Here is a 22,656-nt window from a genome sequence, read left to right on the forward strand (position 1 = left end):
AATACAGCTCACCGCTAATGTCACCATCTTCCTTGTCCCAAGTTTCTCAGAAGGAAAAAAAAGATGGGAACACGCCGCAGGACGTCGTGGAGCACGGAAGGCGTGAAGTCCGAAGAATTTCAATGAAATATCTGAAGCGAATCTCTTCAATATCTCACCAATGCAATGATTTAGCATTGATTTCCTGCTTGGCACGGTTTCTATTTTGCATTCTCCAGTTCAACAGTCTCCGGCCCCAACGTCACTATTAGTATGACTTAAATGAACCTACTGGTAGCTGAAAATACCTAGCCGTGACCTGCACCTCAACATACAATATTGACACCTGCATGCCGGATGCTAATCACCACCTCTGCTATGATCTGTGCCATATTCAATGAGCGTAGCAAAAAAAGGGGTTTGGGGCTAAACTAAAGCTTGGTAGTAAAGGCCACAACTCAAGTAGCCCTGCTGTTCACTGTACAGCGTGATTTGACTTGTGGCCTTTAGCCCCAACCTATTTTTAATAGAAATGACGCTGCAAGAAGAGTCCAGACTTTCAATAACCACCTTGGGAATTTTTCTCGATCATTTACCTGTATCACTTAGTCACAAGCTACTTTCGAAAGTCAAACAGTGTTAGCATTTGACATGGTCGTGCCAAAGAGCCCATTCATTGCCTCTGCGAGTCGCGTATGGAGTCTAGCTGAGTGTTTCAGGCTAAAGAGATGGTTGTCCGTATGGCATGTAACAAAATAGCATAATAGGCGAGTGTTCCGTGCACAATGCCAGCCAGTGAAATGGGCTCCCATACATACAGCAGTGCCATGCTAGAGTACGCAGCCTGGCGTTGATGCACGGATTGAGCCGTGCATCGTCTGAAGTGATCCTAAGTAGGTTACAGTATTTTCAGGAGTATAAGCTGCACTGGAACACAAGTCGCACCCAGATTTTTGTCACGAAATACAGACATCTACCCTGTATTTCAGGGTTCATTTGACCATCGTAGTGTAAGCCACACCGACTTTATCTGGGTGAATTAAGAGTGTTCAAAGTGTTGCTTATACTCCGGAAGATATGGTATTCAATAGAGAGAATTCAATGGCTAGTACTGTTCATGCATAAGTCTCTGTATAATTCATGTACATGACTGTGTATGTATGCTTGCGCCTTGCTCAGCTCTGAGGATGAGCCGATGGGCGGGGAGAGCGGAGGCGCCGGCAGTGCCGGCGGAGGCGGAAAGACGAAGACGCCGGCACGACGGGGAAAGGCACGGGTAAGTGGACACTGCGTGGACAAGGCGGACACTTTTCAGGGGCGGCGGAAGATATTTTTTGGGTGGTACGGTCAGACAGATGAAGTACAGTATACTCCTGGCTTCTCTGAAAAAATTCAAAATTTCGAGTCTAAATCAGTGCCTTTTATTGATTCACGGGGTATTTGGGACAAAGGGTGGTACGGTCAATACCGTAGTGACCGTAGCATGTCCGACGACGCCCCTGCTTTTCTCGAAATGCGTGTATGGGGGGGGGGGGGATTAACCCCCAGGAATCCTTGGGAAGTCGGTGCTGCCCAAGTGCATGAGCACAATAGCTTGCATATTTGACGATAACGAGGAACGCAGGCATGCTGGGTTGGTATACGTAAGACCAAGATTGAGAAGTATGTCACTATGTTAATGTACAATGGGGTTTTAACCAGTGAATCCAGTTCTAATAGTTACACGTATGTACATATTAGGGAGGTTTAGTCCCACGTAATCCGTGGGTACTTTACGTGTGTGTACCACGTGATACTCAGTGACCCACGTACAGACGTTTTCTGATTCACGACATACCGTGTATGGAGGCTCACCCACGTTCCGCCAGAACATGGGTAAAAATCAGAATGGAGCGCATTGTGTGAGCTGTGAGGGTGCTCAGCTGAAGAAGTTTCCGAAGCACGAAATCAAAATATTGGATGAGCTTCTTCTTCTTCTTGAGCTTTGGGTAGCTTCGTCTTTGACCAGGTTTAGGCCTTTCGCTTTATGCTTTTGTTTGTTCCGTGTGACTAAACACAACATTGCAACGTGGGTGCCCTTCATCCACTTTACGTGGATCACCCACGTACGCGTTTCCGTTACGTGGGAACTAAACCTCCCTACTAGCAAGAGTACATAACCCCAAGAGTGTGCAACTGCCTGCACAACCTCTATGCTGTGCTGCGACGGCAGAACTTCACATCACGTGACATGGTTCAAAAGGTTATGCTGGCAAACAGTGCAAAGTGACCACAAGAGAGTTGTACCCAAAGCTGGGCTGCGTACAACCCAGTATCTATCATGCACAGAGTGCATGGGTTCATCGCGTGATGTGAAGTTCTGCCGTCGCAGACCCCATAGCTGGAGTTGCACACTCTTGGGGTTATGTACTCTTGATTATAGTCATAGTGAAGACTTTACCGAAGCCAAGATTGACCGTCACAGCCGTGAAGCTGACGCTGCCCCTCAGCACTGGAGGACTTAGTTCGTTCCTCCGCATTCACACACGCATCGAATGTATTCCCACCGAAGTAAGCAGTGACATCGTAGTGAACGAGTACTCACCATGTGAGCATGACCAATGTCTCCTTTGCCATGAACAGCTCAACTATCTGGCCTCTCACAAGGTGATCGAGAAGAAGAGACGAGATCGAATCAACAATGCTCTCGCAACTCTCGGGCAAATAGTGCCGGACTGTGCACAACTGGTAAGTGAGGGCCAGATGTACATGTACACATCATTGTAATCACTGTTTTCAGGAAATGTGGTTGCCCGCAACGTTGGAGCTTGGAGTTGGGGCACCCCAGTAGGCAAATTGATGCCTATCAAGGATATAAGGGGGGGGGGGGGTGCACCAGTCCAATCTCTGCACCGAATGTATTCTGGCTGCAGACGTGGACCCCATAAGCAAGTATGCTAAATACGACTGTATGATAAATGTTAGTCATACATACAGCCGTACACTAGTTGATGAACTTTTAACTCAAGATGGCACGGAGAAAATCTATTGAAAGTGCAAGGAAAATCCTATTTTCAGGCCGTGAATGCCGTATTTGCTACCTGCATCGTTTCTACACACATGCTGCTGCAGGCTAGCAAGAAGCTAGACAAGGCACTGACCTTGGAGAACACCATCCACTATATCGAGCGCATTCACTCCGGCGCAATGCCAGGCCTCAGCAAGCCACGTAAGCAGCAGCACATGCTTTGCGCAGTGAACTGACTATTCTTATTAATTTCTTAACTGTTACTTTAAAAAATACGGCAATTTCATTCCAGACGGGGAGCTACTTGCCTTCACCCGCGCACGCACATTGCACTGAGGACTTGTTGTACATCTACCATATGACCAACCGGTGCAGCCATGTTGGTTTCAACTCCACTCAACTCTCGGCATCTATGGGTCAGATGAAGTCGGCCATGTTGGTTCCACTGCCCACAGTGTCTACATGCCATGATCACTTTCTACACAAAATTAATCACATGACATGATCACTTTCTACACAAAACTAGTCACATGACATGATCACCTTCTACACAAAACTAGTCACATGACATGATCACCTTCTACAAGTTAGTCACGTGACATGATCACTTTCCAGTTTCCACACGAAATTAGTCACATGACAAAGATGTGACCAGTGACCACCACTCTATAGTGTTATAAGACTACTGACTCATGGCATAGATGCAGCTTGGCAACATTCTGCGTGGAGGCCGGGCTCTTCCCCCAGTATGCCACATGCATTGTTGACCGATTCACTGACAGCTGAATGAGAACCCGAGGAAAGATGCTGGGGTATACTTCTGCCGTCGCCTTTAATAGCACAGTGGCAGCCATTTAAAAACCATGTGAAGGTCCGTTCCCAAATTGCTCCATCTCTCCTGCTCACTGTGGGTGCCAGGTGGTGCTGCAGTCAAGCAGGTTCTGGAGAATGTCTCCCGCTGGGTGTCGGACAACTGGAGAAGCTACAGCAGCACCGAGGAGTTTGCCCACATCCTTCAGCGCAACTTGATGTCGCTGATTGACGAAGAAGCTGGGACGGCGGCCAAGGCAATCAAGAGAGGTATGAGAATACTGGGGCGGTTAAACTTAACTACAGTATAAGTCGAGAGCAGATTTTGTCACAAAACACATCTACCATGTATTTCACGGCTCATTTGACCACCGTCAGCCGCACCATCAAAGGAAAGAATGCCGAAAGGCTTGAACTTTCAACTTACGGTACACTTCATATGGACTGTCAAGATGTGCAGTCGCCTGGATTAGTGTTAGAAGCTACAGCCGTAGAGATACACTATATTGTGATTGCGTTCCAATGTTCCTCCGTCTTGGCAGGTCGAGAAAACGACTTCGGGTTGATACGATGGTGTGTAGAGCTTAAGCAAATCGAGTCATCTTGCCCTGGAACACAATTATCAGAGAAGAACGTAAACTAGTATACTTTTTCTATGCTAGTGACCAACTTACTTTTCTCTCTCCTCTCCCCCCCCCCCCCCTCTCTCTCTCTCTCTCTCTCTCTCTCTCTCTCTCTCTCCCCCCCCCTCATGTCTCTCCGCTTGCAGAAAACGACGGTTCACAGATGCCCGCACCATCAGTATTGCTTGGTACTGCTGTCCTACCGCAAATGCAGTTGGGAGGGGGTAAGTAACTGGGCGCTGTATATTGTTTTAAGGAAGGCACGGATTCCATCGATGCAAAATAACCGCCGAGCAGGCCCTGCAAGTCATGAATTATGCAGACAGACGTTTACAGGAGAGTCCACTTTACGGCAAACAGTACATTCTTATTGTTATTTATATATTCACATTCCAATGGCAGAAACCTATATTAAGATACATGTAGGCTGCGATTAATCATGAAGTTCTTGCAGCTGAAAGCAGGGACATAGCAGCTGTTCTGACCGGTCCGGCTTTCGACCCACCTTTCACTTTTTCACCCTACCAGCCACGTTATGGTCGTGAATGAAGCAAAAACTTGGAGCGGATCGTCGCCAGTCGATCCGCTGCACTGGCTGGACCATCTTTTAAAGTTAACCGGGCCGGTTCTCAAGTGTGTGCGTGCGTGCGTGTACGTGTGTGTGTGTGTGTGTGTCACACACGTCCTTCTCCCAGGAGCACTGGGTACCCATCAAGACTATGCGGACCCATGAGTGGTCAAAACATTGCAGCAAACCCAAGGATATCGGGATTTAAACTGGCAGCATTTCACACATCAGACCAGTGCACTGACCAACACAGTACCTAGTGCCCCCTCCCCCCCCTCCCCGCATGCTTCATTGGGATCATAAATATGTGAAGAATGATGGAAATATTCACCTTCTCTGACGAGCCTTTGATAGGCGAAACAGCTGTCAGAAGGAAATGGTTTACCCGTGACCCTTTCGTTGTTTGAAATTATTGGTGTGAGTAATGGCTACCGAGGGTAGCAATGGTCGGCTTTAGAGCGTATGGAGGAGAGTTTGTTGTAAAATTCAATAGCCGAATGGTACCGTTCACAGTTATAGTGATATGATGGAAATGACCCTGAAGAAAAACTGACCGTCAACACCAGGACTCAATAAGTTTCTGAGATGTAGACTGATAAGGATGTTCTTGCATGTTCTGCAGGTGCCTCTCACTATGATGGTCGACCACCGCAGCTTCTTCCTGTCGTTCCGCCGTCGCAGAGTGGCCTGAACACTGCTGCCGCTCTCTTTCCAGCCCAGCTTAGGCCACCTTCCACAGAAGCGGTCGAGGTGAGAGTGACAAACTGGTCAGATCACACAAAGACTGAAAGTAGTTCTCGATTACACCGAGAATGCAGCGGTAAAACATATTTTTTAAAGCTAGGAAAAAAGACCCAGAATGATGTCACATGCAGGGACTTCTGAAATACAATCAGGATACTTACTTTCTGTCTTGTCTGTTGCATGCGTGCTTTGAGTTGAGGAGAAAACCTAAACACAACACTCACAACGGTTTAGTAGCACACAATCCAACAGTGTTGCTTTTTCTTCTCTCTCTCTCTCTCTCTCTCTCTCTCTCTCTCTCTCTCTCTCTCTCTCTCTCTCTCTCTCTCTCTCTCTCTCTCTCTCTCTCTCTCTCTCTCTCTCTCTCACCTTGAAACGGACAGAATCAGATCATGTGGTCTCAACAGCAGCAGCAGCAGCAGCAACAACAACAACAGCAGCAACAACAGCAGCAGCAGCAGCATCAACAGCAACAACAGCTCATCCTCCAGCACAACCTCATCCACCAGCAGAACGCAGCCGCCGCGGTGGCTGCTGGCTACACGCCGTTCCTGGGCACGAGCAGCGCCGTGCCGATCACAATGGCACACCCGTACATGACGTCCGTATCAGCACCGGGCAGCGCGGGTCCGCACACCGTCGACGGCTCCCTCTACAACCAGCAGGCGCTGGCGGCGGCTGCGGCGGTGGCGGCACAGCACTCGCCCGCCATCACGGCCAACGCGGGTACCGCACCGGCAAGCAGCGGTGTTGACGTCTGGCAGTCACCGTCAGCAGCAGCCGCGCAGAAACAGCCACAGTCATCCGGCGGTGGTGGAGGGCGGCCGCAGGTGACCTTCAGCAGCACGGTGACGGTGAGCAGTGGCGACGAAAAGCGCCTGGCGCGCCGTCCCGATCACATCATGCTGGGCCCGAGCATCCAGGCATCGGCGGTGGCCACGCCGTCCGGGTTCAGCACGGTGAGTACGCCCCGCGGCGCCAATACGCCCGGCGCCGACGACATCCTGGACATGCAGTCGCCGCACGTCACCAAGCCGTTCCCGTTCAGCGGCTCAAACTCGACGCCGAACCGAGCCGCAAACTACCGCCAGAAGCAGGCGCCGACCATGCTGAACCTGGAGCAGGGCGACTCTCTTCAGCTGCCGCCGAACTTCAACGCGGCCAGCACCGCACCCATCACTCCGCAGCGCCAGAGCCTGGCTAACTCTCTCCTGCAGCTCTCCGGACAGACTCAGTTCAGCGGAGCGGCGGCAGCGGCAGGAGTTAGTCGGCAGGAGGACACCGAAGCGCTGCTATCACCGGTGGCAACAACCGTCGACGATGCTCTCAGAACCCTGCCCAGCGACCCGCAGCTGCTGATGAGCGCGCGCAGCTTCCGCGAGCAGCTCATGCAGCAGTTCTCGCCGCCATTGCAGGATCCCCTGCAACCGCCTGGCCTGCAGCTGTCCCTGGGCAATTCCGCTGCTGGCGGCAATGGTGGTGTGGAGGCGGAAACACCAGCCGGCATGCCCATGTTGACCAAGGACAAGCGCTCGCTTCCACTCGCCAGGCACCTGGACCCGGGCAATGGCGACGACGCGGACTGGGCTATACGGCACGCTCAAGCTGCTGCACAGTCGTCGGCAGCGGGCGCTGGCCAGCAGCAGGACGAGGACTCGCAGCCGAGCAGCCAGGAGACGGTCGGCACACCGCGCCAGGCCGAGCCCGCAAAGTCCCTTCTGCTGCTGGCCCGGCAGGCCGACCTGACGGGGTCGAAGACATCGAACACGTAGCGACGACAGCGACAACCGACCGTGCTCCGCGGGCAATCCTGGACATACTAACTGAGCGGGTCAGAATAGAATACGAGCAACGCCAATGGAAGGAGATTATCATGGGTTTGTGGCCAGGCCTCAGCTTGCACTGAAATTCACTTCGGACAATAGATCTTTATATGTGGTGTATACACACAGGTAATAGATATAGAAGACGAGCAGCAACAGAATTGTCTAATTGGTGAGGAGTCTACTGGACCGTGTACACAACTACTTGTATATTTTCAATTTAATACGTGAAAGTATGGCTGGTGCTCTGACAACTCACACTGTTCACACCACTCCACTTGAACCTAAAACGACGCACGCCAACCTCGTAATGACATTACCCATGCATGCAGTGCAGGTAATACACATAGTGTGATACCATGTAGGATAGGAGCTATTGTTACGAAGAAATTTCATATCCACGGCTCACTCTCTGCTTGGTATAAAGGCGAGTCGTACAATCACCGTAGAAACGACACCTTTCTGAATTGCTAAATTATCATCACACGCACGCACACGCACACACACACACACACACACACACACACTGCACACCCAACCTGCAAGCTTGGAGCCCAAGATGTACTTGAGCTGTGGGTCTTGGCGAACAGTGAGGTACGATGTGGTCAGGCGACTACGGTACTGCACCCTGGGTGAATTTGAAGCCGTGGACTCGTGTTGGGGCCTGCCCTGGTGCCAGCAGAATCTGAATCACTTCAATGCAAGCTATGTCTTTTAGGTACTCGTACATGTACTACCAAGTACAGCACTAACCGGGGAAAGACAATGCAGTGAGGAAACAACGAGAAACACAGAAATTCCGGCAGAAAGACAATGCAGCAAGGAAACAATCAGAAGCACAGAACTACTCAGCGCTGTCCCCACACCATCACATCTGAGTAGGTTTTTTAGCACACAGGGTGCATACTTTGTGACCAACTACAGCATAATGTCCGCATAACGTCCGGAAACGAACATACCCACACATGCACATGCACACGTACACACGTACACACACACACACACACAAGCGGCGATGTTCCTCGAAAACAGACAGACTGACATGAGGATCAAATAGATCAATTGGCGTTAAGACTCACATGATGCAAACATATCTCCTGCGTCCAGAGCATTGGACACATTTCAAAACAACAACAGGGTACGTCCAGATGACTTCCTAAAGTTCATTAATTCGTAGTTTTCTCAATTTTAAAATAAGACAGCAGCGACACCTCGCTTTGATAAATAGAAACCAGCCATTGCAAAGCAAACTAGCACGAAGTATAAATTAAAAAGAGAGAAGCAGCCGGCAAGCAGAAGCTTCTCCATACAGGACGAAACAAGACACCAGAACAAACGGGACAATAGCAGGATCGAGTAAAAGAACTGTGGTAGCATAAAGGGATGGTTATCTTTCAGAACATACAGCAGTAAGACATAGCACCAAGCAGGTGCGGGGGGGGGGGGGGGGGGTGCAGCCATAAAAGAGATGCACATAAGAAATCAAGACCAGTACCGGCCACGTTAACTGATTCAGCGAATCTAAATAGTCCGCGAAGAAAATGACCCGCTGCCATGCTGTGCAGTGCGTGCGCACACCCACCCACACCAACACCAACACACGCACACCAACACACACAAACAAACACACACACACAGGCACACACGCACGCACACCAGCGAGTCCATTATCAAGACAACGGACGAGCGTCTAGGTTGGGAATATTTTTCGGGAATAAAGGATATCTATTTAGCAAGGACGGGAAGTAGGGTTAGTGAATGCAGTGCGTAGTCTACACGGTTCTCTCACCAAGCTGCTATCAGCTGGTAGTGTTATGATGCATGTATATCAGCTATATAGACAATACAGGCGCGGGTCTTACAGCCAGCCCCGAGAGGCGACTACAACACGTCCAAGCAAGGGAGTCATACGAACACGACTCCCTGGGTCCTAGGTACGCGAGTGCTAGACGTACGGGCTCGCTGAAGATTCCTTCAGAAGAACCCTAGCAAGCCGTGCTTAACCAGTTTGGGGTGGTCTTCCTGCAGAACCAGGCCAACCTCTATGATGTACTTCCCTTCCTGCACAACAGACAGAACAGCAGCCATAGACCTGGTCGAGATACAGCACCGACTGAACCCCAGATGATAATGAACTGGCAGCAGGCTCGTAGCCGGAGAGGGGCATATGGGGGCATGTGCACCCCCCCCCCCCCCGAAAACCGTACGACCTTTGCTCGGTACATGCATGGTTGTGCCGAATGGCCTAAGGATGGCAGTTCAGCTCCTGCTATGAAGGCCAGAGGTGCACCCCCTAAAAGGGGATGCACCTGCTACGTCACTGCTGGACTTGGCCAAAACGCGGTCAGAACTGCCACAAACCTTTCCGGCTCTGTCCAGAGATTAGCCAATCGATGAGACGAGATACCTCAACCGCAACGGAAAGAGATGAATGAACCACTTCATCGATATCGGATGAAGCTCAATAAGCAGATAGTACAGAACCGAACCATCACTAAAGGGACACAGGAGACCACTGTAAACAGGGAGATCTTTGTGATGTGGAATCCTTCGCGGTTTTCGCGATGGGTTTGAAATCGCAGAAGCAAGCCGGCACAAAACGTAGAACTCTACGACAAAAGTACAATGAAATTGCCTCCAATCGCAAACATTTCCAGGTACAAATTGGTCTGTGCTCGCAAACCGCTACTAAAACCGGCGCAAACGTTTCCCAGCTTACTGTTCTGTCAGCTGCAGTCAGTAGAGTCAGCATGGCTTGATAAACTCAGAATGCAAGTAGAGTCAACTTTGCTAATAACGACTCCGGATATAACGACAATTCGCGAATAACGACAGGATTTTCATGCCCAGAGCAAAGTCCCATCCAACTGTAACACATATAATGAGACTTCGGGTATAACGACACTTCGCGAATGAGGACACTTTTCTGATGCCCCGCCGAGTGTCGTTATAAGCGAAGTTGACTGTATATCTTATACGACAGGGCCGGACATCTGCAACATTGACCGGAATCTTATTCGAGTCGAACGCAATAGCACTGCCTGTGGACTGACTAGTTCCTGAGTCGTCCGTACTATCAACAGGTCCAGATTTGCACGATTGTAGTCGTATGGAGGAAAAGACGGTCCGTTGAGAATAGCATGTTCTTTGAGAACGTACTTTCGGATTTTATTTAGCTGTCAGGCATGGGACATTTGCCTCAGCCCGCTGACCAGGCGCCGAGGTCAGACTAAGGCCTTATTCCCACCCTCACTGTGTGGCACATACTGTCGTGGACATGGAAATCCAGTCGATTGACCGGGGCAGGCGCCCTCACTCAGCGGGTACAGACGTAGTTAGTTGCATGCAGTGCACAGCCACATTGAGCCGATGCGACCAGCGCTCTTCAGCGTGTGTGTACAGCTTACCCACGGCTGCATGGCCAGCGCCCTGGGGCCGCTAGACGTGCGACCGGATTTCCATGTCCACAACAGTACAATAGACCAGCATCCAGATTACAATTCTTATTACTGTTGTCTGGTGATCACCCACTGGTGTGTGAAACCCCGACACACAACGCTTTCTCCTCCTTCTTCTGATTGTGCGTGCATTCGCTAAAGTAAGCGCGAATTTCACCGCACGGCATACGTGTGCATGTACCGTCACGAACACAATTCACAGCTTCAAACAGACACGATTGTCCGTTTGTGGACCCAGGCTTTGGAATGTACAATCACTAAGTTACAACACTGGACACAGTGGCCAAACATACCTTGTACATTTGGGACGGGTCACAGGCATAGTCCTGGGAAAGGAGACACAGAAACAGGCACGCGATCACGCACTACAGAACTTGTCGGGTGCCGAAGAACAGAGTGCCGAAGAACAAACAGCCCAGAATTCCAACACGCACAGCATACCAATGTATACACGGTGACTCAACTGTACATAGACTGTAATACATGAACAAAATAAGAACGGTCTAGGCTAGGAGGCTGACCACCCAGAGTCTTCGGTGCCCGACAGCACTGTAATCAGAAGTCAGGTGTGACTGGATGGACACGCCACCAGATTCCGCTACACTACACGCTTCAGCATGAATACCGGAACACTGCTCCAGATTTATGAATTTCAAAAATTTCAAAGTTGCCTGATGATCGTGACTACGTGAAACTCGGAGTTGCAACACAGCTTCCTCTCTCTCTCTCTCTCCCTCTCTCTCTCTCTCTCTCTCTCTCTCTCTCTCTCTCTCTCTCTCTCTCTCTCTCTCTCTCTCTCTCTCTCTCTCTCTCTCTCTCTCTCTCTCTCTCTCTCTCTCTCTCTCTCTCGTGTGGAAGGCTCTGCCCTATACGGGTATTGAGCACTCTTCGGACAGTGGAGCACGCCACTTGATTACGTGAATTTCAAAATACCGGTGCAAGCATATTCACATATTCACATATGGTACAAACCAGAGCACGCGAAAAGGGTGCTTAGCCTCAATTTAATATATTTCTACACAATTCAGCACTTGCAGCCGACCATCAGGTTTTGACAACCGTGGCCAAAACTCACATAAGAACCTTGCCCGCTGGTCAGAAAGCTATACACGACGTGCAGAGCTTCAGTACAAACGAAAAAAGAAAAAAAAACAGCCAAAAACTCACGTAGAACCAGCCGATTACAAACGAACAATGAGAGCATTCTATTGTGGACGTGTAGTGACGACCAGTCATCTGCAGTTGTAAAACAAGCAAAAAAACAAGAATGCACGCAGACACACAAACACAAGTGTGACAGTGCGCACACCATAATGAGAGACCTCCTTGCATTGTGCCTGAGCTGTGCTCATAATCGTGGAGGGAAAGCGAAACAGAAACAAGCTCAGCCAGCACAAACGGTTCGGCTACAAAGCAGGCAGCTTAGCAACCTTCTCGTTCCCATCTCCAAAAATAGAAACAGTCATACTGGTGAGGCATACCTGCTTGCCTTGCAATTCAAGTCCACAATAACACTAGAGTACTGTTGGGCGACGAAGAACGGCCAGGCTAGAATTACCCCAATGTTTAAGAATGGCGTAGGCTGGATTTTTGCAGATAAGAACGGAAACCGTTCTATACACTATAATGCACACTCAGGCGTATAACTCTGCATAAATGTACAGGTAAGACTGTACCAAAGAATAAGAACGAAACTGCTGTGCTCGCTAAAAGTAAGAACGGGCTAGGCTAGGACCCTGACCCCCCCCCCCCCCACACACACACACACTCCCCTGTTCTTCAGCACTCGACAGTACTGCAGTAACAATACTTACAAGCATTTTGATCTCCACTTTTCTATGCCTGACATTAACACTGTAGAATGAACACAGACATACCAACAGGTTAAACACACACACACACACACACACACACACACACACACACACACACACACACACACACACACACACACACACACACCTCAGACTTCAGACTTCAGACCTGCCCATCGCGGAAGCGATGATAGCGAGCAGCTATGTTAGACATGGCAACTTGTGCTGGGATTACACCATTCAACAGCTTGCAAGGCTGATGAACACACACATACCAATAGGTTAAACACACACACACACCACACACACACCACACACACACACCACACACACACACACACACACACACACACACACACACACGCGCGCGCACACACACACGCGCGCGCACACACACACACACACACACACACACACACACAAGTTCCTTGATCGAACCCTGTAGAAACAATCTGAAACAATTCTGCCTGGCCATCCAACAATAGGAATGTCAACATATTCAAAAAGGACTACATCGTATATACAGCATTACAGTTCACGTACACCATGCAAAAGACCGGTTCTAAGAGAAGCTTACACATTTGATATGAGCACTGCAGGCCCCGTAGATCCATGGAAATTCTACAGAGACGGACGGTGGAAAAACAAAAAAATATCATTCCAAGTCCAGTTCATTGGAACTATGCGCCAAGTACTGCGCATTAGACGACCACAATAGCTTTTTGCTTCCCACATATTCAGACTCGTAGCGTAGGTTTATGTATTATAATATTATATGGTGTCAGTGCCTGCTCTAGGATTTCAAACCAACCGGGTACACATGCACGTGGCACAACTCTAGCAACCGGGCCAGGGTCGGGTACGTTCAAGTACGGCTACTGTCTATGCATCATGTGAGGGAGTCGGTAATTTTTGCGCAACTCCTCCCAAAATAGAGTACAACCGGGTCACAAGTGAAGCGGTGCTCTTTTTCCAAGCGGGTCCAAGTACCTCCCAACCGGGTCGCCGACCCACCCGGCTCTGGAGCAGACACTGGGGGCGACAGACCCAATAACCCACGGCATGAAGTCGACAACTGGACCTTTCAGGTTGAATTCAGTCCAAGCTTGGCTTTTCAAATCTCCAACATCGGGTTGAATTCTGTCTAAACTTGGATTTTCAAATCTCCAAGATCCATCTTTTGTTTAAAATTAACAGGTCTCCAACATGCAACCTGAGCTATCCAACCGCTCACGGAAGTTATCAGGGTTAGGTTCTGTAGCTCAAACACACATAATGATACCGTATCGAGCACAAGATTACAATATAATTTGACATGGCGTGAAATCCGACTCGGGAGGCTGGCGCACAGGCCATTGCACAGCTCTGCTAGCGCATTCAGGCACTGCTGTGCTGTACAGTGGGTACAGGGAGTTGCCTCTTCTTCTTTTCGTTCTTTCTGTCCTTAAAAGTTCGCCTGATATTACTAAGCACGGCAACAGATCTACAGAGGGTGCTGGCGTCCCAACGGATGCAGAAAACTCGGCCTCCAGCCGATTTTAACGCGAACCGTGATTTTTTTAGATACATGGCATGCGCGACCATACACTGGTGACGTGGTGTTTCGACATTCGAAATAATTATGATGCGGCCAGATTGATGACGAGCGCATCTTGCTGGAAGAAAGAACAGCCACGCTCGGGCAAAAGCTAATGCCAGCGGCATTATGCCTCATTTCTCGTTCGCTGACGAAGGAAAGAAACGAGAAATGTAGTTCTTTTTTGTCTTTCTTTTTGCATGACGTAACATTTGCTGCTCACAAATGCGAGATAGAAGGAGCATGCGCTCTGGCTGCGGCATTCTTTTTCTTCTTGATTTGCAAGTGTATTCTTGCTGTTGCTGCTGTCCAGCAGAGGTTGATTGTTGTTGTTGTGTGCGTGTGTATGTGTGTGTGTGGGTTTGCAGATGAGTGAGGTGTGTTTAATAGGGGTGTGCGGATATATGGTGTGGCTGCACACAGGAGTGAGAAAGAGAGTAAAAAAAGAACACTACTTTCCATCAGTTTACAAGAAAATGGCGAAAGATATTTCATGGTCGCTTTCTAAGTTCCAGGCTAGTCAACGTGGACTATCGCTTCCACGCCAACCCACGACAAGTCGACAAGTGTCTGAAATTAATGTGAAAAGAAAGCATCAACTCAACAGTGACAAAACTGTGTTGGTGCTCCGAAACCCAGATTATTTCGAACATACATTCAGCAAAGCAAAAACAAGTGATTGCAATTACCTTTGAGATAATGTTGGCAAAATTGGCAAGAAGCACTTTGCAGTTGCGGCATACGTAGTAGGATTCATGGTCTCCAATCGGAACACGCTCGTATGAATGTCCCATCTTCGTGACACAAACGACTGGCCAGAGCACTTCAACAGCAGTGTGAAGATAAAAGTGATTACTAGTACTGGTTTTGGGTAAATCTCTCGTATATCAGCAACAGATATTCGGAGGAGGAAGCAACTTTCCTTAGACAGGACGGCAAACCATGAAAAGTATGCAGTGGAAACTGAGCTTGCCGTTGACATAAACCTGACTGGTGCTAGAACACTACTCACTAGGCCCAAAAGCTCGAAGTGACAGCAAGCATCAAAATGATCTGCTTGTGTTTTCCCCTCTGCATATTTATCGCTAAACGTGCCAGCTAGCTCAGCATTTTGGTTCGCGAGGCCGCAACCCCGTTGGCGTCAATGCCCACGTGTGTTCAAAACCCGTCACAAAACTGTTACTTCAAAAGACAAAAGCGCAGCACTACCGGTATAGTGCAATGATCGTAGATCTACTGGATGTCTGTGAGTGTGAGCAGTGTGTAGATCTGCGTGTGTGAGTGAGTGTGACCAGTGCCAGTGGTGACAGCATGGCACTTGGCAATGGCAGTACCTCTCTCGATCTAGGTCACTCTGCACTCTAGTACTCTGCTCTGCAGTTGCGCGCAATGTACGGTCTACACGCCGTATCCAATCCATGCCATGAATCAGGGAATCAGCGACCATTGCGCCAGGGTAGAACTATAATAATAATTATTACTTGCCGCTTCTAGCTGAGAGTGAGAGAGCCACGGCCGACTGGTGCTTACAAAATCTGTGTCATCTGCATAGATGAGTTCAAACGGCAGGTGAAGATCAGCATGGGGCCTGGGAGCTGCTTCCTTTTTCAGTTGCCGTAATGAAGTCGCAACCTCTATTTCGTACTGTTGTGCCCAGCGCGGGCGTGCGACTAGCTGGTTTGGAGGTGACAGCGTTGTGAATGACCGAGGGTCCTCTACGTCTGTTCTCACCGTCCAGGAGCGATAACTGACTCACGCTGCTGTGGTGTTCACGAGCCGGAGGTGTTTGTCGCGCTGGAAACGGAGTGTCTCTGTAAGTTTGTATCCCTGGTGATGTTTGTGCCTGGACAGCACTATAACTTATAAGTGGTGCTCTTCACGACTTCAGGCACAATCTTCCTCAGCCTACTCAAGCTCAACTGATGAGGGGTGAATTCCCCGAAACACTGTGTATTGAGCAGGGAGTGGTGCTTTCTTGCAGGTTTGCCGAGTCGAAGGTTCGATCGACTTCTCGTGTTCTCTGGATGGCAGTCGTGAGTCAGTCAAGTCGTCGGCGGAATAGCGCGAGCTCGATCCAGTGTGGGAGCAAACCCATGCCGTAATGCTGCTTCCAGAGATACCGTAAAGAGGACAGGTGACCAGTGTAGCAATAATTGTCTGAAATGTTGGTGATGATGTTTTCCCAAGGCGGACATGGAGCTTTGTTTCCGAGAGTAGGTATTTTTATTTATTTTTTTATTTTTATTGGGAACACAGCCCTACAAAGAGACATGTGGAGACAAACACAAGACAAGAGTCAAGACACAGGGGATGTAGGGACGACGTGCCGATGTACAGGGAACAACTCGACCGACCAGGGGTCTCGGCGTTAGCGTTGCAACCTGGCATCGAAAAAAAGGGGGGGGGGGTGCATGGTCAGGTAGCAAAAATAATAATTTTATTCAAACGCAGTTCATCCTTTCCTGTCAATATAATAGGGCTTGAAAGTGATGACGTCAAAAACGGCCAGGGAGTACTAAGTTGACATCAGATTTCTATTTTGGATCCACTAAGGACGGTGTGACTTTGCTATTGGCAAGTATTGCCTCAGTATGTGGGTGCATAGCAACCCACTCATGTCGTATGCAGGGGTGACTTTTACTTCGCCACCAGTTGTAACCCTGCCCCCAGTAGCCAAATCAGTCAGTTTCACTGGTTACATCACCTTGCGGTGAGTAAGACGGCTTGAAATGTGCTTGGATCCATACAAAAACTGGATCCAATTTTTGAATTTTTGAAATTGTTGCTATGCTGTGACGTAGCACTTTCAAGCCCTATATTGACCATGGGCCATCGTGGAAAAAAAGAATAATAAGGCCTAATAAAATAATAATCCTCGTTCACGACTTCCTTTAGTACACTCATGACTCTCGGTCGCGTCTGATCTGTGAGTGTCGAATGCTTTTGATAGAGGATGTGGATGTCCCAGTGAAAGCGTTGGGCTTTGGCAGCCAGCCATTTGTGCGCCCATACAACATCGGACGTTGACCGTCCACTCTGGAAGCTGCTATGGGTCTCAGCCAGAAACTCCTGCACTCTCGGTCTGATCCTTGCAAGGGGTGAGCGATAGTGCTTTCCTGAGCGATGTAAGTAGCACTATTGGCCGGAGATTGGGCGGAGATTGGGCGGTGGTCCAAGAGGTTTATTGGGCTTTTGAAGTGGGATGAGGATTCCTCCGCCTACTGCCACTGACTGATGATCCTTGATGGCTAAATATACATGTATATTGATAACTGAGGAAAGGGTAGAAACCATGGCGTCTCCTCCATACTTGAGCAGCTGGGGTATCATCTTCTCCAGATGCTCGTCCGTTATTGAGTTTCATCAGGCTTTTAGCAACTTTACTTCGCCGACACCCACGGTCAACTGGGTACTCACAGCTCGGATTGAGGATAACAAGGATGCAGGTTACAGGGTTATGGGCCGTTACACGTCCGATTGGTTGAGAGACTCACCTCCTCTCCCTGACTTACTTGTGAGTTCTGCATTCGCCACTAAGGACGTTAGGTGAAAAGGCATAGTGGTTTAGGTGGCCTGCGGAAGCGAAGGGCTTAGGCTATAGCTTGTGTGTTTCTGAACATTCAAGTGATGCTAACGCGGATCCCGCGAATATTATTATTATTTTAATTTTAGCAACTTCAGTGCAAGTAATTGGGCTTGACAGTGGCCGCGGAGGACCTCAAATTGTGGAACTGCCTGTGCGCTGGAATTGTGGAGCTTGGTATCGAAATGCTTTCCAATAGCAGCGGCAGCTTCCTTTTCGTTGATGATGAATTTGCCTGCTTTATCGGCAACCACAGGCTTTACAGCATTCCTCCTTCTCATGAGCTTGGTGGCTTTAAACATCTGCGCTCCATCTTTGAGACGCTCTACTTACTTCGCCTTGTGAATGTCATTCAAGCGCTCTTCAGCCTCCTTCAGCGATGTCCTGCGGATCTGATGGCTTATCGGGTTTCGCTAGGTTTTTAGCTTGGCCTTGGTCTCTGGGACTGGGGTTTCCACATCATGGATTCTCAGCCGTGGATCTCTCTGTTCCAGTGACAGCATTCTTATCTCAGCACTCTCCTGTGTTCCACATGATAGCGAGTGGGAAGTGCCACAAGCCTACATCAGCTTTCGAGTAGCACTCCACAGTCTACAACTACTTCGACGTGTACGCCAGCATCACCTGCATCGGTAGTAGACCAGACCTCATAATACGAGATTGAACTTGATGTGCATGATTGTACATGACATACATATTACCAAGAGTAGAATAATTATAATTATATGCCTTGATTGGTTGGAAACACTTTATGTGGTTGACAGCAGGGAGTAGTATAACGTTTTACTACTCCCTGGTTGTCAGCTGACGAGCCGAGAGAAGGACGCCATGGGCCGAGTCGGAGGCAAGTCCGGATAAGAGACGTTTGTGAACAAAATTCGTTCTAAGGTTACCTTCAGCGGTACAAAGTACAAAGTACTCTAATTTCAGAAATTTTCGGTGCTCAATATTTTCGGTGTGAGGGCAACAGGCCAGATTAGGTGAACAGAAATTTTCGGTACAGAGAAGCAGTTCCCTATCGGATTATGGGTGTGAGTGTTTGTTCGGTGTATTGAAATTTTAGGTATGAAACAGACACACCGAAAGTACCAAAAATAAAAGTACACCGAAAATTTGTGAAATTACAGTAATTAGTACTAATCACGCCACCCACACCAAGACTCACAATCGCAGATGGAAGCAAGTACGGTCTGTTGCTTTCCCGTGAATTTCAGACATGCTGAAACAATATAATGCGCATTGATTCAAATTATGGTTATTACGCACTCTAAACCCATTCCTGTTCTTTCTGGCGTTCCGCAGGGCTCCATACTGGGTCCTCTTTTATTTCTACTCTACATTAATGATTTGCCGAGTGTTGTTCCTTATACTTCGTTGTATGCTGATGACACTGCGCTAATCAAATTCTGCGAGTCTCTCCCACAACTCCAAGCCTCCTTCCAACTGGACATTGACGAGGTAGTGGCCTGGATGTGTCGCTGGCACCTGTCGCCAAACCACAGCAAGACAGAGGCAATGATGATGCGCTTCTCCAGACCCAGTCACCCTGTGTTTCCCAGGATCGTCCAACAGCATCGAACTGGTAAAAACCCACAAACACCTGGGCGTACGTATTGACTCTGCACTTTCCTGGTCAGAGCAAGTTAATGATGTTTGTCGTCGCACTAGCTCCGCCCTTGGAGCACTCACTTCCCACTGTTCCCACCTCCCTCATACAAGTAGTTGTAAAATACTTTTCTACCGTTGCTATATTTTGCCTCTGTTTGACTACGCCGACACAGCATGGTGTGGTCTAAATTCAACTTTGTCCACAAAACTTGAAAAGCATCATAAAAAGATTATCAAACGGTTATTTGGACTGCCTCAGTTATTCAGCAGTGCCCAATTATATTCTCGGATTGCCTCATCCCCGCTCTGTGAGCGCCACCAAGCCCACTTATGTACCCTTGCTCATAGAATTTATCTCAAACGATTTCCCCAACACTTGGAATAGTATGACTGGTTCCAGCGAGATAGACCTACTCGAAATCAAGTATATGTATCATTGCCTGCTCCTCGTTTATCTTTGTTTCTAAACTCACCTGTGTTTATGGCATATCGATTTTGGCTCTCCCTTTCCTATAGTATTCGACGTGCTGAGAGCCTGAGACACTTTCCGCTTTCAACAAGGCTCTTCGTAAGTAACGCACCTCTTTTATTTGATTTTATTTATTTTTAATAACCGCAATCAATAAAACTAGCTGAACCGACATTTGTGTACTTTATTCATGCAATGTAAAAACGGTTGAGACGATGTGCAATAAAACGATGAAAATATGAAGAAATGGTGTAGGGAAAAAAATATGGATTCAAACAAGTTTTCGTACAACACTCATCAGGAATCGTCGACACTGTCCCTGAATATTTGCAGTCTACGTCATAAACTTACTGACTTGTCCCAATTGATATCGGACACAAAAACTGACATTGCTGCTGTATGTGAAACGTGGCTTAAGGTGGCAGACTACCCAAAAATTCGCTGAAAAATCAGAATTTGTAAATTCATATTGAGCGCTACGTCAGTTGAAAGAGCATGAATAGCTGCAAATTCTCTGAAAATTGTGTCCCGACCTGACCGGCCGTTAAAGAGTTATGGCCGAAAATGTGCCCTTGCAAGGAAAGATTTTTTTGTTGCACGCTGTCATTTGTTGGCAGCACTATATTTGAATGTGAGCAGACCGTGCGCAACTTGTCGTATCATGGAAACACGTGAAAGTGTGCAGAATTTTGCTCCAAAAAATCAGGTTTTTGAGCCACGTATTGGGCTGCACGGCGGCGGGCTTCGTGCAGCAGGACTTTTGCCAGCACCCTCGTGACGTTGCAGATATGTGGCTTGATTATTGTAGTTGACGTTGATTTAGTGACTTTGGCAAGTTTGAGTCGTGTCAAGAAGTCAGGTAGGATTCAGTACTAGGCAGTAGTGAAACGTGAGTGGTAGTCTTTGCCGGTTTCTGAGGGTATCCTGGATTTGGTGTGCAGCGCTGTGGAAATGGCTTGCTGTGGAGGTCCCAGCACTGGATGTTGTGTCAAAGGTACGACCTCGTAGCACGTGCTAAACCTAAAAAATTCAAAAATTGACTTGGGTCTGTGGGAGTGTGTGAGAGAACGCCCACTCGTTCCGTTGTGACAGATTCCAGGGCCTCGTTGAGGGGCCCTACCCCATCACCCATGGCTGCTTCTGGACTTGTTCTAGGTTTGAGTCCCGCGCACGAACAGAATGAGCACGAAAATGTGAAAAAAATTGTAAATGCATTTGTTTGGCTCCTGGGTGGCTTGCACACCGTGGCACTATGCCGGAAAATTGAGTTTTTCCGGCCTGGAAAGCCTGTCAGTGAGGCGCAAGAACTTGTAAATCATGTCCTGAGGGCCAGCATAGTGGCAGGAGTGTGTGGTCAAAATTTCACTCAAATCCATTGAGAAACACCAAAGTTACGGTCAATTGAATGCCATATGAAATTTATGGGTAGGCTGCCCCCTTAACAACTCCGTTCCGTCGATGGAGATGTCAATCGCAAACTATACTTTATTTCGGCTTGACAGGCGCGACAAACCCGGAGGTGGTGTATGTTTGTATGTTAATAACTCACTGTTTAGTCACCTACGTCCCGACTTAACAGCCGATGGCGTTGAATGCATTTGGGTAGAGATCAAAGCTCACCCACAACCTCTTCTTGTCGGGTGTATTTACCGCCCACCGAGTCAGTCACTAGCTTACTGGCAGACTTTCGAGGCTATGTTACACAAGGCATCGGGAGAAGCCAAGAATATTCTGCTTTGTGGTGACTTTAATGTTGATCTGGCCAGTCAATCTCCCACATCCCAGCATGCCTCCTTGCATGACATCACAACCAGCTTAGGCCTGCATCAACTTGTAAAATCTCCAACACGCATAACGCTGCAAGGGAGCTGCACTCTATTAGATCATGTCTATAGTAAAGCAGTATATCCTCATTTCTGGACAAGGAGAATTTGTACCCTCCCTGTCAGTTTGGCTTTAGACATCAACATTCAACGGAAGACGCTCTAGTTTTCGTCACGGACACGTTTGTTCGCGCTTGCGATGCCGGACAAATTACTGGTGCTGTGCTCGTGGATATGTCCAAATCATTTGACAAGGTCAGGCACCAAGTGCTCAGTACTAGTACTCCTTTGTAGGGTCAAAAATCGAAGTTAAGAAATCGGCTTTTTTGACTCTTTCAGTGGACGCACAAGGCCCTGAACCTGTGGAATCCAAAATTTGAGGCGAATCGGCACAGTCTTTGCAGAGTTACAGGCCAGTGAAGTGCGTGGGTATGTACGATGTACGCACTGCAGCGTGACCATGCTAGCTGTCAGAAGAGCAAAAATGAGTACTCATGCCACGTGGCAAAAATTCAAATATTCGTTACCATGACTGCACAAAATGGCGACCCAGCGTATGTTGCAAAAGAAGGATCCACGAGCGGGATTCGAACCCAGCACCCCTGTCTTTCCGGGACAGTGCCCTACCGATTAGGCTACCGGGGATCACACACACTCATGGGTCCTTCTTGCTACACTGCTCCCCCGCCCCAACATGCTGTGTCCTCACGCCGTACCTAGCTCGCGGGGGGTACGATGGGTCGTGGGTTCGAGCCATTGCCAGGCGCCAAT

At 48.5% G+C, this 22,656-nt stretch overlaps 2 protein-coding genes across 2 annotated transcripts in view; one reads left to right on the top strand and one right to left on the bottom strand.

Annotated features, from left to right (window-relative positions):
- The window catches only part of LOC135823211 (protein bunched, class 2/F/G isoform-like), an 8,598-nt gene extending 636 nt beyond the window's left edge, over positions 1-7,962 (top strand). Inside the window, exons 2-8 of the mRNA XM_065336055.1 lie at positions 1,159-1,255; positions 2,602-2,706; positions 3,091-3,187; positions 3,905-4,066; positions 4,566-4,643; positions 5,610-5,737; positions 6,115-7,962. Of these exons, the coding sequence (XP_065192127.1) occupies positions 1,159-1,255; positions 2,602-2,706; positions 3,091-3,187; positions 3,905-4,066; positions 4,566-4,643; positions 5,610-5,737; positions 6,115-7,503 (2,056 nt within the window). The 3' untranslated portion in view covers positions 7,504-7,962. The remainder of the gene's footprint in view (positions 1-1,158; positions 1,256-2,601; positions 2,707-3,090; positions 3,188-3,904; positions 4,067-4,565; positions 4,644-5,609; positions 5,738-6,114) is intronic.
- A 635-nt stretch (positions 7,963-8,597) lies between these two features.
- On the bottom strand, positions 8,598-15,476 carry LOC135823212 (protein yippee-like). Its single transcript, XM_065336056.1, has 6 exons — positions 15,092-15,476; positions 13,404-13,447; positions 12,827-12,866; positions 12,180-12,248; positions 11,306-11,338; positions 8,598-9,615 (listed from the first exon to the last, which is right to left on the bottom strand). The coding sequence occupies exons 1-6, from the start codon at positions 15,194-15,196 to the stop codon at positions 9,529-9,531; spliced, it is 378 nt and encodes a 125-aa protein (XP_065192128.1). The 5' UTR covers positions 15,197-15,476; the 3' UTR covers positions 8,598-9,528.
- Between the last annotated feature and the right edge of the window lie 7,180 nt (positions 15,477-22,656).

Source organism: Sycon ciliatum, chromosome 8 (assembly GCF_964019385.1).
Source record: "Sycon ciliatum chromosome 8, ocSycCili1.1, whole genome shotgun sequence".
Taxonomy (NCBI): Eukaryota; Metazoa; Porifera; class Calcarea; order Leucosolenida; family Sycettidae; genus Sycon; species Sycon ciliatum.